General features: G+C 42.9%; 1 protein-coding gene across 3 annotated transcripts in view; it reads left to right on the top strand.

Moving 5' to 3' along the window:
- The window catches only part of FER1L6 (fer-1 like family member 6), a 215,154-nt gene that overhangs the window by 53,649 nt on the left and 141,526 nt on the right, over positions 1-19,979 (top strand). The window contains exon 1 of one of the 3 annotated variants that reach the window (XM_075582212.1): positions 13,098-13,232. The exons of the other annotated variants lie outside the window; for them this stretch is intronic. Within the exon in view, the coding sequence (XP_075438327.1) occupies positions 13,198-13,232 (35 nt within the window). The 5' untranslated portion in view covers positions 13,098-13,197. Of the gene's footprint in view, positions 1-13,097; positions 13,233-19,979 lie in introns of those variants that run through there. 3 annotated transcript variants of the gene reach the window in all.

The following is a 19,979-nucleotide window of genomic DNA, read 5'->3' as shown; positions in this document are numbered from 1 at the left end:
TCAATTCCACCCACATAGGGCAGTACATGTTTTAAGGGAGTGGGATGATAGTTACTAGTTGCTATGATGTGTGGTTGTAGAAATGCTTAATGTGACCTACTGTAGTATAATTAGTAAGTCCGTGCAGAATGTAGCACCTGTTCCTTATCTGAAGTGCATCTTACCAAACTGCGTCACTAATTGGGCAGACACACTAACACTTTTATAAAGGAATCGCACATAAGACTGTTTCCAGAATCGTATTCTTCCAAATGAGAGGAATTTGCGACCCGGTGGGCATAAGCACAGGAGGAAAAAAAGGGAAAAATATAATTAAAATATTGTAGTATGTAATAACAATAATTTTATATTAGGTCAATAAAAAACATGTTTACACTCACATAGAGACATTGTAAGTATATCAGCATATGGAGTGAATAGCCCTTGGCAGCCCTGTTATAACAGTACTAACTATCTGGCATGCCCCTGTTCCGCTCACTTCTGGTGCCTCTCGCACACCAGTCTTCTGTTACTTCTCTTTCCTTCTCCTTCGCTTACAGAATGTCCACTGGGTAGCACATTCCTTTCCTTTGGAAGGATTCTTTCGGACAGTTTTGATGCCAGCATTGGAAGGCTCTTTGTGGAAAGTAGGACCGGAAGGCTGATGTTTTTGATATTTTAAATATAGTCCCTGGAGAATTTAAATTTCATTGGTTGCCATGTGTCCAGTATTGAACCGGACTGTCCTGTATTTGGACACTCAGTCCAGTAAAAAATGAGAGGTAATACTGGACATGTATGTAGGGTTGCCAGGTATTCGGTATTGAACCGGACAGGCCGGTATTTGGTTACCCTGTTCGGTAAAATATGAGAGATAATACCGGACATGGGATAGAGCAGGGCTGCTGCTGCTAGGGGGCTGGGCAGCTTTTGATTGGTTGCTGCTATGTAATTCAGCCAATTAGGAGGTGGCAGGAGCCTGGGGGGTGGGGTCAAAGAGTGGAGGAAAAGCATACAGCAGAGAGGTGAGGCTGTGTGTGTCTGTGTGTCTCAGTGTCCTGCCTGTGTGTGTCTGTGTGTCTCAGTGTCCTGCCTGTGTGTGTGTCTCAGTGTCCTGTCTGTGTGTGTGTGTGTGTTTCAGTGTCCTGTCTGTGTGTCTCAGTGTCCTGTGTGTGTGTGTGTGTGTCTCAGTGTCCTGCCTGTCTGTGTGTCTCGGTGTCCTGTGTGTGTTTGTGTGTGTGTGTGTGTCTCAGTGTCCTGCCTGTCTGTGTGTCTCAGTGTGTGTTTGTGTCTCAGTGTTCTACCTGTGTGTGTGTCTCAGTGTGTGTGTGTCTCAGTGTCCTGCCTGTGTATGTGTCTTAGTGTCCTGTCTGTGTGTCTTTTAGTGTCCTGCCTGTGTGTGTGTATCTCAGTGTGTGTGTGTGTGTGTGTGTGTGTGTGTGTGTGTGTGTGTGTGTGTGTGTGTGTTTGTGTGTGTGTGTGTGTGTGTGTGTGTGTATATATGGTGACAGACAGTACATACAGTACTGGCAACTTTAATTGCTCAATCGCCCTCACTTTTCTTTTACTATACTAACAGTCTTCCCATTTTCAAAATCTATTAAAAATAACCACCATTGTAAATTCTCAGAAAGGCTCCATAACTCAGCTCTCATCACAGCAGCATTGCAATCTCTGCAGCACCCTTACATACAGATCTCATCCCAGCAGCATTGCAATCTCTGCAGCACCCTTCTTACTTACAGATCATCCCCAAGAAGGCAGAGCAGGTTACTTATTCAATGGCATGATTTTAATATGCAATTTAAAGCTGGATTTTAAAGTCTAAATTTGAAAGCTACTGTACTGATAATGACAGGGAGGGGTGAGGGGAGAGGGGGTGAGAGGATGAAGAGTTGGGGGTTAACAGAGGATGAAGGGAGGGGGGGATGAAGGGATGGGGGATGAGAGAGGATGAAGGGAGGGGGTGAGAGGACAATGGGGGGTGAGAGGACAAGGGGGGGGGGGGGTGAAAGGACAAGGGGGTAGGAGGGTGAGAGGACAAGGGGAGAGAGAGAGAGAGGATAAGGAGAGGTGCAACAATCTTGGAATTTGTGGGAGGAGCAGTAAGATCAGTATTGCTCACCATATACAGTATGACTGCAGGTCAGTTATTTATAAATTATCTGACCATTACGTCATTTGTTCTAAATTTCACTCCATGCGTGCACCAATTTGCATCAATTTGCACTATTTCATATTTTATTTCCTAAAAAAATCCTCGGAAAGTGCACCCTCTCCCACTCCCTCACAAGACTCCACCCCAGATTTTTTACGAAATAGAATATAAATTGGTGCAAAGTGGTGAATACTTGGAGTGAAATTTAGAAAAAATGACATAACAGTCAGGTCATTTATAAATAACATTCTTCCCCACCAACGATTCTCGCGCGTCGCACCTTTCACCATTGTGTCCAGTATTTTTGGACAAGCCACCTGGCAACCCTACATGTACAGTATGTGTCCGGTATTACCTCTCTGGACATAGTGACCTGACTGGCTTGGGGGGGGGGGCACGGGATTTCCCCAAGCAGGGAAAAAGCTGGGCTGTTGCTAGGGGGCTGGGCAGCTTCCTCCATCCTGATTGGCTGCTGCTGGGTAATGCAGCCAATCAGATGGAGGTGTCAGGAACCTGTGGAGGTGCCAAGGAGAGGAGGAAACAGCATGGAGCAGAGAGCGGTGTGTGTGTATGTGTCTAGAGTGTGTCGCACCTTTCACCATTGTGTACAGTATTTTTGGAGAAGCCACCTGGCAACCCTAATTCCAGAGGATTTATTCACTTTGATATATATATTTGTATTCACTTGCATTTATAGGGAAGATTAGTAGATAATACGTACACACATTAGTCTACATAGGGTAATATGGTCGTATTTAAACCCACTATATATATATACACACACCTGTACACATTTATTTGAAATCTCCATTGTTATATCACTAATACAGAAGTGCTAGAGGGATTTTCTGTTGATTTCTTTTTGCTTCCAGGATTGTACAACGACAGTAAATGTGCACAGTAAGTCTAATAAGAATATTCTTTCATTCTCAGGAATTAGTATTGAATGTGTTAGCTCTTAGTAAAAAACACAGTTTATTAAAGGTACCCGTCGCTCTTGAACTTCAGATATGAAAAAATATATACTGGTATGTGCAAAAATATATATTTTGTTGAAATGGGCCCAGTGACAAAATGATAATAGTATTGAAGATGTTTGACCTTTACACACTGTTGCAAACAAACACTTGATCATCCCATGATGTTCTCACGCTATGAGACCCCACCCATATCAGCAGAAAATGAGAACACCCCTTCTGCAAACATAAATACTTTCATTTTGGTCATGTGTATCATTATATAAACCTTTGGCAAATTCACATTGCTTTGTTTTCAATACCCAAAACTGGTGTCTGCAATAAACCTACAGTATGTAACCCCTTTTCCCGCACCCTAAGGGAGATTCGGTTCTGGTTACCGGGTGTAGAGCTGCACACCTGTTAGGCTTACGGGATTCTGAGTGTCCACCAGTGTTAGTGGGGATAGACGGGACAGGTTTTTTCGTATCTGTAGCTCTTATCTTCTGTGCAGCGCCTCCATTCCAACAGGGCCTATCAGAGATAGGTGCAGTCCCTGCAGGAAAACCTCTTTCCCTCCCCCTGAAAGACTGCAGCCTCAGGCAGGAGTAAAACATAACAGTGACTTTTTCGAGGGGTCTGAGGTTCCTCCCTGTTCACTTGCACCACAGTATCAGGCCATCTTCTATAAACTTTCATTTTTTGTGGAGTGCTACCTACAGTAGCACACATACTTTTTATAACGGTGGCCTTTATTCTTGTTGTACAGCATACATCACAGCAACTGACATAACACAGCAACCTCTTCTCTGTGGCCCCTGGAGTCAACCCAAGGAGCTTGAGGCCCCAGGAGTCTCTCCTTGACTCCCACACTCCCTGGTGGAGTATGGGGTAGGTTCTCCCACTCCCCTAAGGGAGGGAAGGACAGGCAGAGCCAGATCCCTGGCTGTAGAACAACACCTCTTCCCCCAGTGGGGGAAGGATAGAACACTATAATTTGGACTGCAGACCCTTTTTGTTACCAGTGGAGGGTCCCAGGTCTTAGCCCCGGTGTGGGCATTACCTAGGCCTTAGGCATACCTCCCTGTCACTCTAAGGAGCTGTTTACTGCAGCAGGGCATAGATTAAACCCTAACACTGCCTGCGCTGGTACCAGGACTTATGTGTTAGGCAGGGAAATTAGTAGCCATGGGGATACCTGACTACACCTACATAAACTCTAAGGGGGAACCTAATCCAAAATAAGTAGGTGATCAATCCTCCCTAAAGACTAATAATAATAATTTAAAAAAAAAAGAAACAGGCTCTTAGCCCCCATCCAATTTCCTCCCCTCACTCAACAAGCTCTTAGCACCCACCCAATTTCCCACCCCCCACTCAGCAACTCGGGGCCGGGGTGTATAGTTTTATCCTACACCCCCGAATTGCTGGTGATGGGCTTGATAATACCAATCATCTAATTTTTTAGTCTATTTATAGGATCACCTTCAGCACCGTAAGACTGAAGGAAACAATACAGACCGGCGCCTTAAAGTCCAAATGGGAGAGTTAGAGTTCAAATTGGTGAATTGGAGTGTCCAGCGAATGTTGCTTTGATCCAGTTGTCAACCGGTTCCTCAGCATCAGGATTATTAAATCATGCAGGGGAGACAAAAGGACAAGATCATAGTGTGACACTGTATGACTATACCAATAAACATATACACATAGACAGACTGACATACATAACACTAAACAACACTAAACAATGGACAATTAAGCTGACTAATAGTATGAATGATTTAATAAACACAATCAAATAAATTGCAGCTGTCTGGTGACGAGCAGGTCTAGGATCCGGTGTGTAAAAACCGGAATCCTACTTACAGCAAGTCCCTAGAATAAATGCAGGTGGGGAGAGTGTAGACGTCCGACAGATGGTATTGGTGGACGCGTGCCACGTGTAGCCCTCAGGAGTTTCCTATGCTGTCGGCTGGTAATGGTGGCACTTCCTCCTTTCCTCGTGGAGTCCTCCAACCGCGCCCGGAAGTGCGTCACAGCGGGCGGGACGATTTACCAGATCTTACTGCCGATTACAACTCCTATAGCCTGCAACTCCAGAAACTGTTTTGAAGGTCTGCTCCTCTCACAGTACAGCTGTAGAATGATTCTCAATAGAGGGCTCAATAGAGGGCTACTGAGAATCATTCTACAGCTGTACTGTGAGAGGAGCAGACCTTCAAAACAGTTTCTGGAGTTGCAGGCTATAGGAGTTGTAATCGGCAGTAAGATCTGGTAAATCGTCCCGCTCGCTGTGACGCACTTCCGGGCGCGGTTGGAGGACTCCACGAGGAAAGGAGGAAGTGCCATCATTACCAGCCGACAGCATAGGAAACTCCTGAGGGCTACACGTGGCACGCGTCCACCAACACCATCTGTCGGACGTCTACACTCTCCCCACCTGCATTTATTCTAGGGACTTGCGGTAAGTAGGATTCCGGTTTTTACACACTGGATCCTAGACCTGCTCGTCACCAGACAGCTGCAATTTATTTGATTGTGTTTATTAAATCATTCATACTATTAGTCAGCTTAATTGTCCATTGTTTAGTGTTGTTTAGTGTTATGTATGTCAGTCTGTCTATGTGTATATGTTTATTGGTATAGTCATACAGTGTCACACTATGATCTTGTCCTTTTGTCTCCCCTGCATGATTTAATAATCCTGATGCTGAGGAACCTGTTGACAACTGGATCAAAGCAACATTCGCTGGACACTCCAATTCACCAATTTGAACTCTAACTCTCCCATTTGGACTTTAAGGCGCCGGTCTGTATTGTTTCCTTTGTCTATCACTAACTGTGTTTGGGTTAGTTTCCCTGGCAGCCTTATTTTATTATTGTATTATATCACATGTTGTAATAATTGCACTGCATTGTATATTTTTTAGCGCTAATCACACCATCCTTTTTCTAGTCACCGTAAGACTGAAGCCTTTATATTGTTGACCGTTCTCCAAAACTTAAATTCAATCAAAGTTCTGGTATAATTATTGATCTTCATAGGTTGTTATATCTTTCAATGTACCAGTAAGAGAGCGCTTTATAGATGCCATAATGTTAGCAGAGCTTTCTAAACCTAGCTTTGCTTATATAGCAGTTTAAAACAAAATTTGTACAAAAAAATTATTAATTTAACTACTGCAATTGAAATCTCAATCTGTTTCACACAATTATCAAACAATATTTATCCAGATTATCTTCCACACAACTTTCCTTTTAGTTAAATCCTTACTTAAAGCAGCAATCCTGTTATTACCCCACCCCCCCCCCCCTTTTTTTTACAGGGTGGTCCTCATAGCAGAACCTTCATATTTTCATCTCCCGGTTACTGAGATATTTACCGGTGAAGGTACGGTATCACTTCCTGGATTGGCGCTGGAATTTAAATGGCTGTCCAATAGGAAGCTGTAATGGATGATGTTGCGGCTTCCTATTGGCCCGCATGAGGCAGGAATTTTATACTGCCATTTTGTTTTCCTAAAGAGCACTGGAAAGCTGGTATCTTCACCGGTAAGTATCTTGGGAACAGTTGGGTCCGCGGAGATGAAATAACCCAATACATCCGGCAGGGCCCACCGGCTCCCACCCTGTAAAAAACAAACAAAAAGAAAACGGGAGGGAGATAATAAAATAACAAAACAGTCAGGATTACTGCTTTGAAGCAGTAATTCCCTTAGATATCTGTATGAATTGACAGTGATAGAAAAGCATAGATAAAATATCACAATCTTTCTATAGGATGTAAAAGGCCATATTTGTAAAGTACACCCCTATGTATCACATAATAATATCTTAGGATAGGCAATAACATGAGATACAGAACATCTGGGAGTTACTTAACAAGCCGTCAAACTTGCCAACGATCAATGGTCACTCGTTAATTGGATTTGCTCTTACAAGTACTGTGACATTGTGTCACTAAATACATTATAGCTTTTTATTTTAGCACTTAGTAAACTATTACCAGAGATATAAAAAGAAATGCAGTTTATCAATAATGTGTTACGCTGTATCATTTAAGCACTGGAGACTGAAATTATGGTAACTGGAATTGACTTAAAGGAGCATTCACATTGAGCCAAAAAAACAGTATTTGTAGCACCAGGAAGTCCCTGGTTCCTGAGATACATACCGGTGAAGTTACCAGATTGAAATCTCCCTCAGGTGACGCAAAATGGCTGCCACACTTCAGACAATAGAAAGGTGCGACATCATGAGTTGTGACTTCATATTGGATGGCCAATTAAATCCGCTTTAATAACCAGGAAGTAATACGGGTAACTTGACCAGTAGGTAACACGGGAACCCAGAGGCCTGAAAATAGGGTTGTTACAGCTCTGGAGTACCCCCCGATTCCAATCCTGTAAAAAAACAAAATGGAGGTTAGTTAGGGTGGATTGCTCCTTTAACTCATTTGGGCATGCAGCACATACTGTATATCAGAAGCAGATCTCTCTGCAGCACAGGAGTAACAAGATCACAACAATAAAGAGCAACAACCTTTTCAAAGAGAAGGATCCTGTGTCTTTCTATGGGATTTTTTCACTTGATACATGCAGCATGGGGCAGAATTGCTTGCCTCAGAATTGTACCCTTTTGCCATATAACCCTGAGGAGTCATTAAGGTGGTCGATTTACAGACACGAAAATGAACCCTCTCAGCAGAAAGAAGACAGCAAGTGGCACAGTAACTAGCTAAATGGAAGACTGAGGGGGTGTCCAAAAGGTGTAGCAGGACATGTGAGGCCTGTGAGGCCCTTGGTTACTCTGAGCTTTGACCTCGCCAACATATTTTTGCTGCTCTTCAAAGTCATTACTGGTTTATGTAATAAAAACGAGCTGGTCGTGATTTTCAGAAGAGGAGGTTTATTTGCATACCACAATTAGCAAAAAGGGGAAATTATTGCAAGAAGGGCAGGGAGTTTTTTTCCCCTCTCACAAATCTGTCTGAAGCTTCTTCCATCTATATCAAAGATGCCAGAGCTATATTGAACAGCACAATGATAGAGAAAGGCTTTATTTATTAACGCCTTATTTACGTCATAATGGCTTGAATCATGGCTTAACAATCAGGGCTGCTATTTTAACAAAGGAGTTAATTCTTTTCAAGTGCTTTATTCTATTCTATTGAATTGTTCTTTAATAGGCTACTGTTGCATACTGGCCCTGAAAAGAGATCCTGTGGTGGTGCACAGCTGGCAGCAGTATGAGGATTGACATAAAAATTAACTTTTAATGAGGATGTTAAAATAATGGAGACTTACAAATGTGCTTATAATACTCTGTTTGCTAGAGGAGCTTACAGAGACAAACATACATAAACACAAGGTGTGACATCGACCAACTACTTAAAGTGATAACATAGAATGAAAATATACAAAGTAAAATCTGAGCAGCCTCAGGCCGCGCTTATACTGCGTGCGCACGCTACGTCGTGCGCGCGCAGCAGTTTTAGTTGGCTGAGGTTAGTCAGCCATTCTATAATGTGCGCGCGCACGGCAGGGAGCGTGGAACCGGCCGACAGGGGAGAGGATGAGAAAAAGAATTAATTTGCACCGCTACCGCCGCTGAAAATGTGTGTATGTGTGTATATGTATGTATGTATGTACTGTATATATATGTGTGTGTGTGTGTGTGTGTGTGTGTATGTATGTACTGTATGTACTGTATATGTGTGAGTGTGTGTGTATGTATGTACAACGTTATTAAAATATTTATTAAAGTATTTATTTATATCCAAACTTATTTAAACACACACACACACACACACACACACACACACACACACACACACACACACACACACACACACACACACACACACACACACACACACACACACACATACATATACATACACACATTACCTCACTATACACACGGCGATGTGGGGGCGACCGGGACAGCGCTGCGCAGTAACATGGTGACCAAAATCGCTGATCAGTGGATTTTGTGTTGGTGTGGGGCTGTTGCGTGATGTTGTAAGGCTTACCTCGGCCCGCTATCGGGTGCTACACTTCCCCTGCCTCCTGCGGGGCATCACCTGGGCCATCTACCAGCCGCCGGTCTACGGGCGCGCGTGCATCACGTGTGAGAATTAATGCAGACTCCTCTGGTCCTGCCTTGGAGAGGTGCAGATCATCGTAGGTAGCCGGGGTCAGGAGAACAGAAGAGCGGAGTCCGGAGGAATAGCTAAGGTCAGGAGCAAAGATCAGGAAGCACAACAAGACAGTGAAGGCAAGACAGCAGTGAACACTTCGCACATAGGAAGGTTTATGCTCAGCCGTTGAACCAGTGGGACGGCTGAGCATATACTGTAAGGCATACTGGGAACAATGAGTCAGAACAGTAACAAGTAAATGTACATCCCATGAGTAGAAATGTGTCGAGTGACAGTGGTATGGATGAAATAAAGTGCAACCCTGTCAATCTAATTTTAACTGTGATTGCATTATTTCCAAGCCTGGTGAATACAGATTGAAGTTGTACTATAAAAACTCCTGGCATCCATCTTTGCCACTGCCAAGCTGACCACAGACAGTAGTACACTATGATAAGGTAAATCTATGCTGATGGCAAACACACAACTACCTTGATGTAACCTCCCTAGAGAGCCAGTCAGGGAGGGTTACATATGTATACATTTGCAGAGGCTAATGAATATTACAGTAATGTACTCAGTACCTGTTCTAAGAAATCTTTGAGCCTTTTCCAAGTATCATGGTAATATACAGGTACTAGGAACCCTCTCCCCACACATTAAATTAGGCTTTTGTGTACACATAATTCATATAAACTAAGCTAATTCAACCTAGTTCCTACGGTAAAAAAACATGATACTTGGAAAAGCTTAATAGATTTTATTCTGAAGCCAGGGTCACGTGTGATGTGTGAATAGCCCGAGATAGCTTTAACTCAGCCCTCTTTCCAAAGCTACATATTTACATAGTTTCATAGTTACATAGTACAAAAAGCACAAAGCACACCAAGTCCTGTTATATTTTCTTCACTTTATTAGAAAAGCAGCAGTAAATACAGGCACTTGTGGATTTGATGTTGTGTTGGGAGAGTTAATCTCTGTGGATGCTTTGTAGTAAAGGGCAGGTAAAAAAGATTAGGCCTGCCGGTTGGAGTAACATAGAAGGGTACTCACTCTGCCAGTGTCAGGAAGTAAAAGACAGTGGGTACTGCTAGTGACACAGGAATAGGGTAAGGCTAAACTAACTGTCAGCAGGGACAGAGGGAATGGAAAAGCCCATAAACTAGGAGGACTGGAGAAGTTGCCAGGGCAACCAGGGGTGTGACAGACTGGAGGGAGAAAGGAAACATAATGTATCCATTCCATGTGCACTGGGAGTGAAACTACAAGGAAAGCTGACATCCAAATACAGCTAGCAGGCAGAGCTGCCAAGGGAAAGGGGCGGGGGAGTGAGGGGGGGAGGGGGGAGGGAGGAGGGGCGGGGGGGGGGGTGAAACAGAGAAGGCAGAAATGGATATTTCTGTTCCAGGACAGATTTCTTAGAACAGGTACCGAGTACATAACTAATAGTCATTAGCCTCTGCAAATGTATACATTGTGTGTATTATATCTGAGATAATACCTTCCCCATTCTTTCTTTTTGAGATCTTTTAAGGTTTTTAAAGCTCTGACTCTAATACACTATCACTAAGGTGACTGTGAAAAACTCATAGTAACAGCAATCTAAGCATTCCTACTATGGATATGTAGTCATAATAAAGCCAGCGATTAGTGTACCATTTTTTGCACTGATTACTATCAAATTGACTGAGAATAGGTTACCATAGTAACCAGTACCTTTAATAAAGACGCCAGACAGCACCGACGCTATCCCGGATGAAGCTAAGACTATCAGCGAAACTTACGTCAGGTCGTATGCACGGCGTGTGACGTCACATGTTACAAGCATCAGCGAGGCAGAGGCAGTTATGGAGAGAGGGGGAAGAGACGTTTACCAGCCTGCGTCTGGGCTCTGAGGATGGGAGATAGACTATTATGCTAGATAACTGATTAGATATCTATCTTATCAGCAGCACTATCAGCACAGCTATCTCTCCTCCTGCTAATTGCTACACTTGCAATACTGCCAACATATTCCTACCTTACTAAATTTCATAGCTTTTTGCTATTATAGCAGCACAGGCATACTAAGACGTAACTAAAAAGTATTAATATGTACCAGTCTGAAGACTTACCACCAGACTTGAAACAGGGGGAATATAAATATATACTATCATACTGCTGTCAGTAATACTTTAGTAGCCAACAGCTCCTGCCATCATAGGCTGCTCAGATTTTATTTTGCATGTTTTCACTCTATATTATCACGTTAAGTAGTTGGTCATTGTCGCACATTGTGTTTATGTATGTTTGTCTCTGTAAGCTCCATTAGCAAAGAGAGTATTGTAAGCACATTTGTAAGTCTCCATCAGTTAAAGTTAATTGTTATGACAATACTGCTGCTAGGTGTGCACCACTAATGAAAATAGTGGGGAATATTAAGTATTTTAATCATTCTGGTGCTTCAGGGGTTAATGTGGTTAGTTAGTCTTAAAAATACAAGATATTGTTTTGACAGGTCAAGACCCTTCCTGGTTTTTTTGCTGATCTACATTTAGGGCTTAATTGCGAGGGAGGGGGGGAGGCGAGAGGGGGGCGAGGGAGGGCCTATCACTGATGGCCCGCTAAAAGTGAAATGTGTGTAATTTGAAGGCTATAGACCAGGGGTCTCAGAAATACAGCCGGGGGACACATCAGGCCCCCCCACAAGATTTTATCCGGCCCACAGCAACTTGACATATATGTATATTTGCTCATTTTATATAATTTCCCAGTGTAAACACGGCATCCTTTCTTTGTAATTGTCCCATTTCTCTTTTGTTCTTAATCATATCATGCTGATTACCCCAAAAAGATCCAAATAAAACTTATTCATTCATTTATAAAATATACAAATATATAAAAATTATAAAAAGATTTTTTTTCTTCTTTGGCCTAAGAAAATGTGTAGAATATGCGATGTGTCCCTCTTACTGAAAAGTTTGGAGACCACTGCTATAGACGAAAGCCAGATCATTGGCTGTCAGCCTCAAAGAAAACGATAACATTCTTGAATGATCACTTGTGCATCACATGGAGAGATGACAAACAGGTCACCACTTAGTTGGAGGACTTTATTAAACATGAGGATATCATGTGACACCATCTATTCTGAATACTAACAGGTTCATATTTGGTATCGTGGCAATAAAACGAATCAAATCATACCACACACTGCATAGGTTAGAGTTGCTTAAGACAGATAACTGTTTCTCCTGCGAAAATAGACGTTCGGCTGTCACATTTTATATGCAGCTGTATATGTGAAGTACACAGCCACAACCGGGAAGATGGCGTCTATCTAAGTTTGAGAGAATCTTTTATCTTTTATATATTGAGTCAAGACTTTTTACACATCAAAAGAGGTGGGGGGGGAGTTTCCTATGTCATAAAAATGTCATTTGAGCCGATTTACGACAGGGGTGGGTCTTATGTTCTTATGTTGTTTCAATGTGGGATAAATGGTACCCAGCATGTCAAGCAGAGTCCTATTGAACCGTTCAGGCATTGCATGGAAAATAATGGTTATTCTTGATTTTTTTGTAACATCCCATTAGTTTCCCCAGTTTGAGAGACCTTCGTGCATCCAGCCCTTAGACAAGAAGGGCGATGGAGAAGAAACTGGCGACATCTATGAGTAAATTAAAGCATTGTATTATTCCTCACTCCTCGAGTTACATCTTTAGAACAACCACGCTTGTGATTTCCTACGGGGGGCGTGGGGGGTGCGGGGGGGAGGGTGTTAGCACGTATTCCTGTCTCTTTGTGAACTGCATGCAGTCAGAGGCGTTAATATTTACACAGTTGGGATTTTTGCTCATGGTTCTGTGTACATACCTGATAAGCAGCATCTGACAAGGAGCTAAGAGTGTGAAATGAATCTATAGAGATGTGAGAGCAGTCAGAAGTCAAATGGTATTCACCAGGAAGCATTCCCTTGCAGAATGGAGTCACATGAGAGTAGTCCACATACCCACAGGTATGTTCTATGGTTGTGTACCATCCTTTTTGATTTGCTTTTAGCCACTGTCTGTTTTTGTTACCATTGTAAAGACTAAATGCACATGAAGATTGAAATATGTTCTCAGAAGCCAATGACAATGTAAGAGATTAGAGATGGGGGGAATATTCGCTGAGGGTTGCGAGCCGGGCAAAATGTATTTTTTTTTTTAACAGAAAATGTTGCAAAATTCGGCAAGTTTTGCAGAAAAAAAGAAAATTGGCAAGCATTCAATGCCAATGTGCAAGGCCATGTGGCCCTTTATTTATTGCTTATACTGCCACTTCTCTGGCAAAATGTGAGAAATTCACAAACAAAATTGAATTTATAGCTTTTTTCGCGAAGCAAGCTTGAAGACATTTGCAGATCTTTATAAAAACGTCAGCAGGCTGATGCTGAAGGTTAGATGTGGGCTCATTTTGACACATTCGCCCATCTGTACTGAAGACGATGCTTCCGAAATGGAGAAACTTTTACAGTTTATGAAATTATTGTCAGCCAGACTATTTTCTTGTGTTTCAGTTACAACAGTGTAGGATGGGTGGGACTCATCAGCATTAACGCAAAGGAGCGGCTCAGTGAGTTAAGACACTGACTGGCACTGAGTTTGAAACAGGGGAACCTGGTTCAATTTCTGGTGTCGTGACCTTGGGCAAGTCACTTTATCTCCCTGTGCTGCAGGCATCAAAAACATAGATTGTAAGCTCTATGGGGCAGGGACATGTGCCTGCAAAATGTCTCTGTAAAGCACTACGAAAAACTAGCAGCGCTATACAAGAACATGCTATTATTAAGTGCTGTCATGGGTGGCTACCTATTATTATTATTTACAGGTACTTTTTCTAGCATTTTGTTTTGTCCTATAAGTTTAAAAGCATGATTATGGTTTAGAAAGCAATCCAGAGCACACAATGTTGCAAAGAATGTATATTGATTGACAAGTTCCAAAAACAACCAATATTTTGGTCCAATAGGTCCTTCATCAGGATTTATAATCAATTTCAACCGAAACGTCTGCACATTTATTACAATCTTGTGTGCTGTGGCTGTCTTCACTCTGTGCTGCTGTGCTAGGCTGTCTGCACTTCCAAGCAGCACTGGCCAGTAACCCTGTATAATAGATGCTTTTTGTTTTGCTTGTTAGGCATTTTAGTGCACTGCTCATAATTGTTCTAAAGCAACTGGAACACGGTAATCTAAAAAGTATGGTGTGCTATTTAGTAAACTGAATTAAAAATGGCACCAGATTGATCAAAAAGCTTTACCCTAATTATGGAGCATTTCACATTCTTATTTAAATAATATCTCTTATGTACTTTCCTGCTAAAACAAAATTGTCTTATCTTTCGCACAATTTTTACGGTGCATAGAATTACATAGTAGCCACTAAGATCTGCAACTTCAGAATTACTATTTAAATACAGTATATCAGGATTGATTAATAACAAATAGAGTACTTATCAAGTTAAGTTTAGCAAATGAAAAAAAGCACACTGCTGCTTCAGCTCCATTTATAATACATAATGCATTGTTTTAAAACCCCATTCCCTCATTGGGGATCCTATTAATCCAGAAATAAATATATTTCGTTTTTGTTGTTAGATTCGTGCTCGGTCATCTTTCGAAATAGTACCTAATAAAACATTTAACACAGCAGAATACAGCAAATGAGTTCAACATAGCAAAACCAAAACGAGACCGAACAAATTGTGTCTAAACCGTGATTGCAAATAAGTAGCCAAACAGGCAGGAAAAAATGTTCCTTATCGGCGGTCAATTTAACCCGTTCACTGCCAGTGAGTCAGTAACTATGTTTGTTTAAACACAGGGGAGAGGTTTAAAACATGGACTAGGATATACCACTACCAAGGTCTTTTGGTCTAACTTTCTACTCACATTACTTTAAATGTATTATGGGGAATAATATAGCAAAGTGTTGGATATACAAATATTTAAACAGGTGAGACAGCATATGTGTAGTTTATGTACAGTAAGAGTGGGGTCAGGCTCTCATGTATCATGTCACTCCATGTTACAAATTGAAAATGACGCACACAGACCCCCCCCCCCCTCCCATGCTATAGACTTACAGAATGGTGCCCATCAGTTTTATCAGTAACCCACAGCATGTCACACAGCCCATTTTCACATTTAATGTTCATATTACTAGAACAGTTCTCCCAGGGGGGAGAATATTCTCCAATATTCCCCCCCCTGGGAGAACTGTTCTACATGTCTATTTCGGGCTGAGCGCACGCTGTCTCCAGGACGTCGGATTGTGGTGGTCGTGAGTACTTTTTCATAATGAATACATGACGAACTTTTCAAATACTACTATTGTGGTCTAGCTCTAAGGGTTACCATTATGCCTGAGTTAGGGGTCAGTTGTCCCATTTTATACGGGTCCACCTGACATCCCATATATTCTGATTTCATCCCACACCCGTATCTCTGAGCTTATTTTGACCTGTTGTTTATTAATACTCCCAATTCTGTACCTGGACACAACAACGAAACTGCGTTTATGAATGAAAACATTACTTGTGGATTATAACTGCATAGTAAAGATTTTACCACCTGAGACATGTTTTTTGCTAAACCTAGAGCACTGGTTGAGGAGTTTATTCCCCGTTTTTTCTATATTCGTATTACTACAGTATTTGAATACAGTAGTTTGTTTTTTCTGGTCGAAGAAGATCACGAATGAGTTCCCATAAAACAGGGGTGGCCAATCTGTGTCCCGTGGCCCATCGGCATTTGGCGTGGCCTGCCGGATGGAGCAAGAAAGAAAAATTCAACTCAGAAATGGGTTGGGGAAAGGAATAATACAAAATCGTTTAAAATTAAAAACGTGACATGGGAAACTTATGACTATTAACATTCTTTTTGAAAATGAACACAATTGGAATAACTTCTTTAACAATTAAAAATATAAAATAAATCAAATTAATATAAATAATTTCAATTTAAATTACATTTACGTTATGCCACATGATTGTTTTGCGAGTAGATGTTTTGGGCAATGAACTTTTGTTAAAAATAAGTGCAGGACGCTCATGTGGGCACCGTCTGCTTCTGTTATCCACCTCGAAAACCAATCCTAATATTGAGAAACTGGTAACTGAAATGCAAGCCCAGAAATCACATATTATAAATTCAGATTCTTTTTATTTATGTAGCCAGGTCCCCTCTGCTTTGCGGACCCCCCCCCCCCTCCAGGTACACACCCCGGCGGTCGGGAGCAGAGCGGCCGCTCGCGGGGAGATGTGGGGGCGTGTGTGTGCAGGGCGCGCACCTTCAGTAGCGCGTGGGCGGTTGCTAGGTGCGGCATCCCGGCGGCGATCGCTAGCAGGGACTCCCGGCGGCTCCCATTGCAGGGCACCGCCATCTTAGATTGCGCATGCATGCGCAGTGTGATAGATTGACGGGAAGGCCAGAGGCAAGTCGCGCATGCGCAGTGAGATGCGTGCGAACCCCCACCAATCAGGAGAAGGCTCTAAGCAGGGACTACAAGTCCCTTGAGCCTTAGGGGACCCCACGTGACGCCAGGGAGCCTATAGGGTTGTAGGATCTCCCTGCCACAGGAGATAGATACATTTCGCGGGGTTTGAAACAGGCAGTCGGCGCCAGGAGAGGCTAGGGGAAGAGGTGAGGGTGCAGGGGTCAGTGACCCACTGCACTAGGCCAGCAGCCCCCTAGGCCCCAGTTAACCCTGAGCCACTTAGTAGTTAGTGGTGCTCCAGGGACAGGCCCCAGGTTAGGGACCCTGCCCCATTAACATATTACAGTGCTAGTTAGGGACACAGCGGACGCTGCGCTTTCCATCCAGAGGCTTGGGATCAAGCCTACTCCGCAGAGAGAGCGGAACTGTACTAAGGGTGGATGGCCCTGACCGATCATCTCACCGGAGGAACCGGACGTCGCCAGGAAGGTCGTCGGATCCTTTGTGAAGATCCTTTGAACGCCCAGGTGCCATTGCACTGGGCAGGTATTGTTACGCACGTGCACCACACGAGTACTCGCACATAGTGGCAGCGCTGACCACGGGACAAAGGGGGGTTATACTGTGGACACAGTGTGGGGGTACACTGTGGTGGGAGCGGGGTTACGGTATACTTTACCCCAGTGCTAGTATTGAATATGATATGTATAGAGTATAAATTATGTGCACATGTTTAGTAAAGCCAGTCCTGTTTTACACCAGTGTGCTTATCGTGATTGTTTCCTGTGAGGGCCTCCTCCCACTCTGTTGGGATCCCTCCCAGGTGGAGGCGTTGCACCACGAGATAGTTAAATATATGTACCCCAGACTCCCTGGGCGGAGGCTTAGGCTCCTGAGAGCCATACAGGTAATATACCGTATCAGTAGCGTCTGTATTCACAGGGAATACCCGTTACATTTAAATTAGGATTTAACGTTTTTTTCTTCTCTTCTCAATAAATAAAAAAAACTTTTATAATATTTTAATGTTTTTATTATCCTTGTTTACTTTTGGCGTTATTTAGTTTGTTTAGCTATTAATTTAAACCTGATGTAGGGCGCAGTAGGAGGACAGCGGCCTGCCAAAAATGTGTGCCTCTTTATTGGCCCGTCTGAAAAAGAGTTTGGCCACCCCTGCCATGGATGATCTTATAAAGCCACGTGTGCCCGACCTTACTCTACAATTACAGCTTTTGATATGATATGATAGCCTGAATCAACAACACCAAGAATGTAAGACTATCTATGATGTCCCTGTTTGTCACCTGTAGATTGTGATATCTTTTACCTCAGTGTTTTTCTTGAAGTGTCCACAAAGTTTGAGGGAAAATATAAAGTAATGATCAGTTGTGGAGATAAACTCTGTAGGGCAGGGGTGGCCAATTCCAGTCCTCAAGGGCCACCTATAGGTCTGAGCCACTGATTGGGCCACCTGTGCTGAAGCAGAGATATCCTTAAAACCTGACCCATTGGTGGCCCTCGTGGACTGGAGTTGGCCACTCTTGCTGTAGGGAGTCTTTATACTGTAAGCAGTGCCAGATTTGGCATTAGGCCTGAAAGGCCTGGGCCTAGGGTGGCATAAATCGGAGCTTGCTGCCCAAGCCTGCGCAACCGGCACTTGCCAGCCACTCGGGCACGTTCGCGATCGGCGCTTGCCGGGCGTGCATGCGCGATCATCACTTACAGTATCAGCTGCTCGTGCACATGCGTGATCTGTGCTTGCCTGTTGCGCATGCCCGGCAGACAACATGACGTCACACGGTGTCACGCTGCCATGACGCTGGAGGAGGAGGGCAGCACCAAGTAAGTGCCTAAGGGCAGCATATTTATAAATCCGCCACTGACTGAAAATAATAAAATCATCAAAAATTAGCCAGACCTAAATACGCTGGGTGACAGAGCTGGATGGATAGCGGAGGTGTAGTAAGTCGCCAGGCTGTTATGCTCACATCTTCATTGTGGATTCAATGTTTCTATGACGTTGCAAAAATCCAGTATCTTGATTTAAGCCATTGTTTTTAGAGTCCAGAAGTTGAATATATTGTATTTCCCATGTTCTTCTCTCTTGTGTATTTTTAACATTTCCTTTGATATGTTAAATCAGACAGGGAATGTCCTGCATTGGAAGAGTGCTGTCCCCCAGGAGTTCTTGAATTGATGTAGTGAATCTGTATTGATTCATCCTGGTCTGAAGGGCTTGTCTGGTATCTCCAACTAAATATGAACTATATAAATATGACTAACCTCGAGGCTTGACACCTACACAGACACCTTCCATGCATATGGGGTATGTTTTTGTTATGGGGGGTATTAGATTTCTTTAATTTTTCTGTAGAATTCTCATTTTATTTGTTTTTACTTATTTTTCCACATATTACCAAACTGTAGTAAATTCTTAGATGCAGCAATGATAGTATGAGTCTTTTTGTCTCTCTGTCAGTGTGCTGGAGTAAGCTCCTTTCTCCCTCATATAAGTATATTGCAGGGACATAAAGGCAGAGTGCTCACTGGATATACAGTAGATTTTCTCTGTACACAATAATTTAATCTATGAAGAATTATAAATGTCTGCCCACTAAAAGGTACAGCATCACAACCCACATTAAATCTGCTTTTCTTCTGGACCAATACGACTACCGGAATTTAACTATTTCTTATCCATCATTTAATTAACCCATGAATGGGGGAGTAGCAGAGATTAGCAAAGTTTGTGCAGTGGTATTTCAGTTTGTTTCTGAATCTCCTTGAATGAGTTATTATTCTCTCTGCTGCATGTATGAGTATATTATTTGATTACATATGTAGCCATGCATAATAATGACTGCATACATCTTCCCTGTTGGCAGTAAGTCCTGGTAAGTACAGGCCTGCCAACAGTAGTTATGGAGGTTTTCCCTCACACCCTGGTGTGGTGCCCTGTGTAAGGAAGGGAGTGGCTGTATGCTCTGAGTCCCTGGATAGTGACATCAGAGATGTGCCTGCCCCCTGAGGTATAAAGGGCACAACACTGTCAGTTAGTGTTGTGTTAACCAGCAGTTGTGTGAAGCAGCTGGTAAAATGTATGCTCCTGCATAAGGGATTGGAGGAATACTTTTGTGACCCTAGTGCTGTAACTAGCGGTAGCAGAGTGACCAATCAAGTCTGTCTAAGCCACACTGTGTCCAGGGACCTGGCGCAGTGGTGATCTCCCTAGGAGAAAGGGAATCCCACTTCAATACGGGAGGGCGTACCTGGCAAAGGGACAG

Source organism: Ascaphus truei, chromosome 2 (assembly GCF_040206685.1).
Source record: "Ascaphus truei isolate aAscTru1 chromosome 2, aAscTru1.hap1, whole genome shotgun sequence".
NCBI classification, from domain to species: Eukaryota; Metazoa; Chordata; class Amphibia; order Anura; family Ascaphidae; genus Ascaphus; species Ascaphus truei.
Note: the sequence above shows the minus strand (reverse complement) of the source record. Positions and strands in the feature narration are given on the sequence as shown.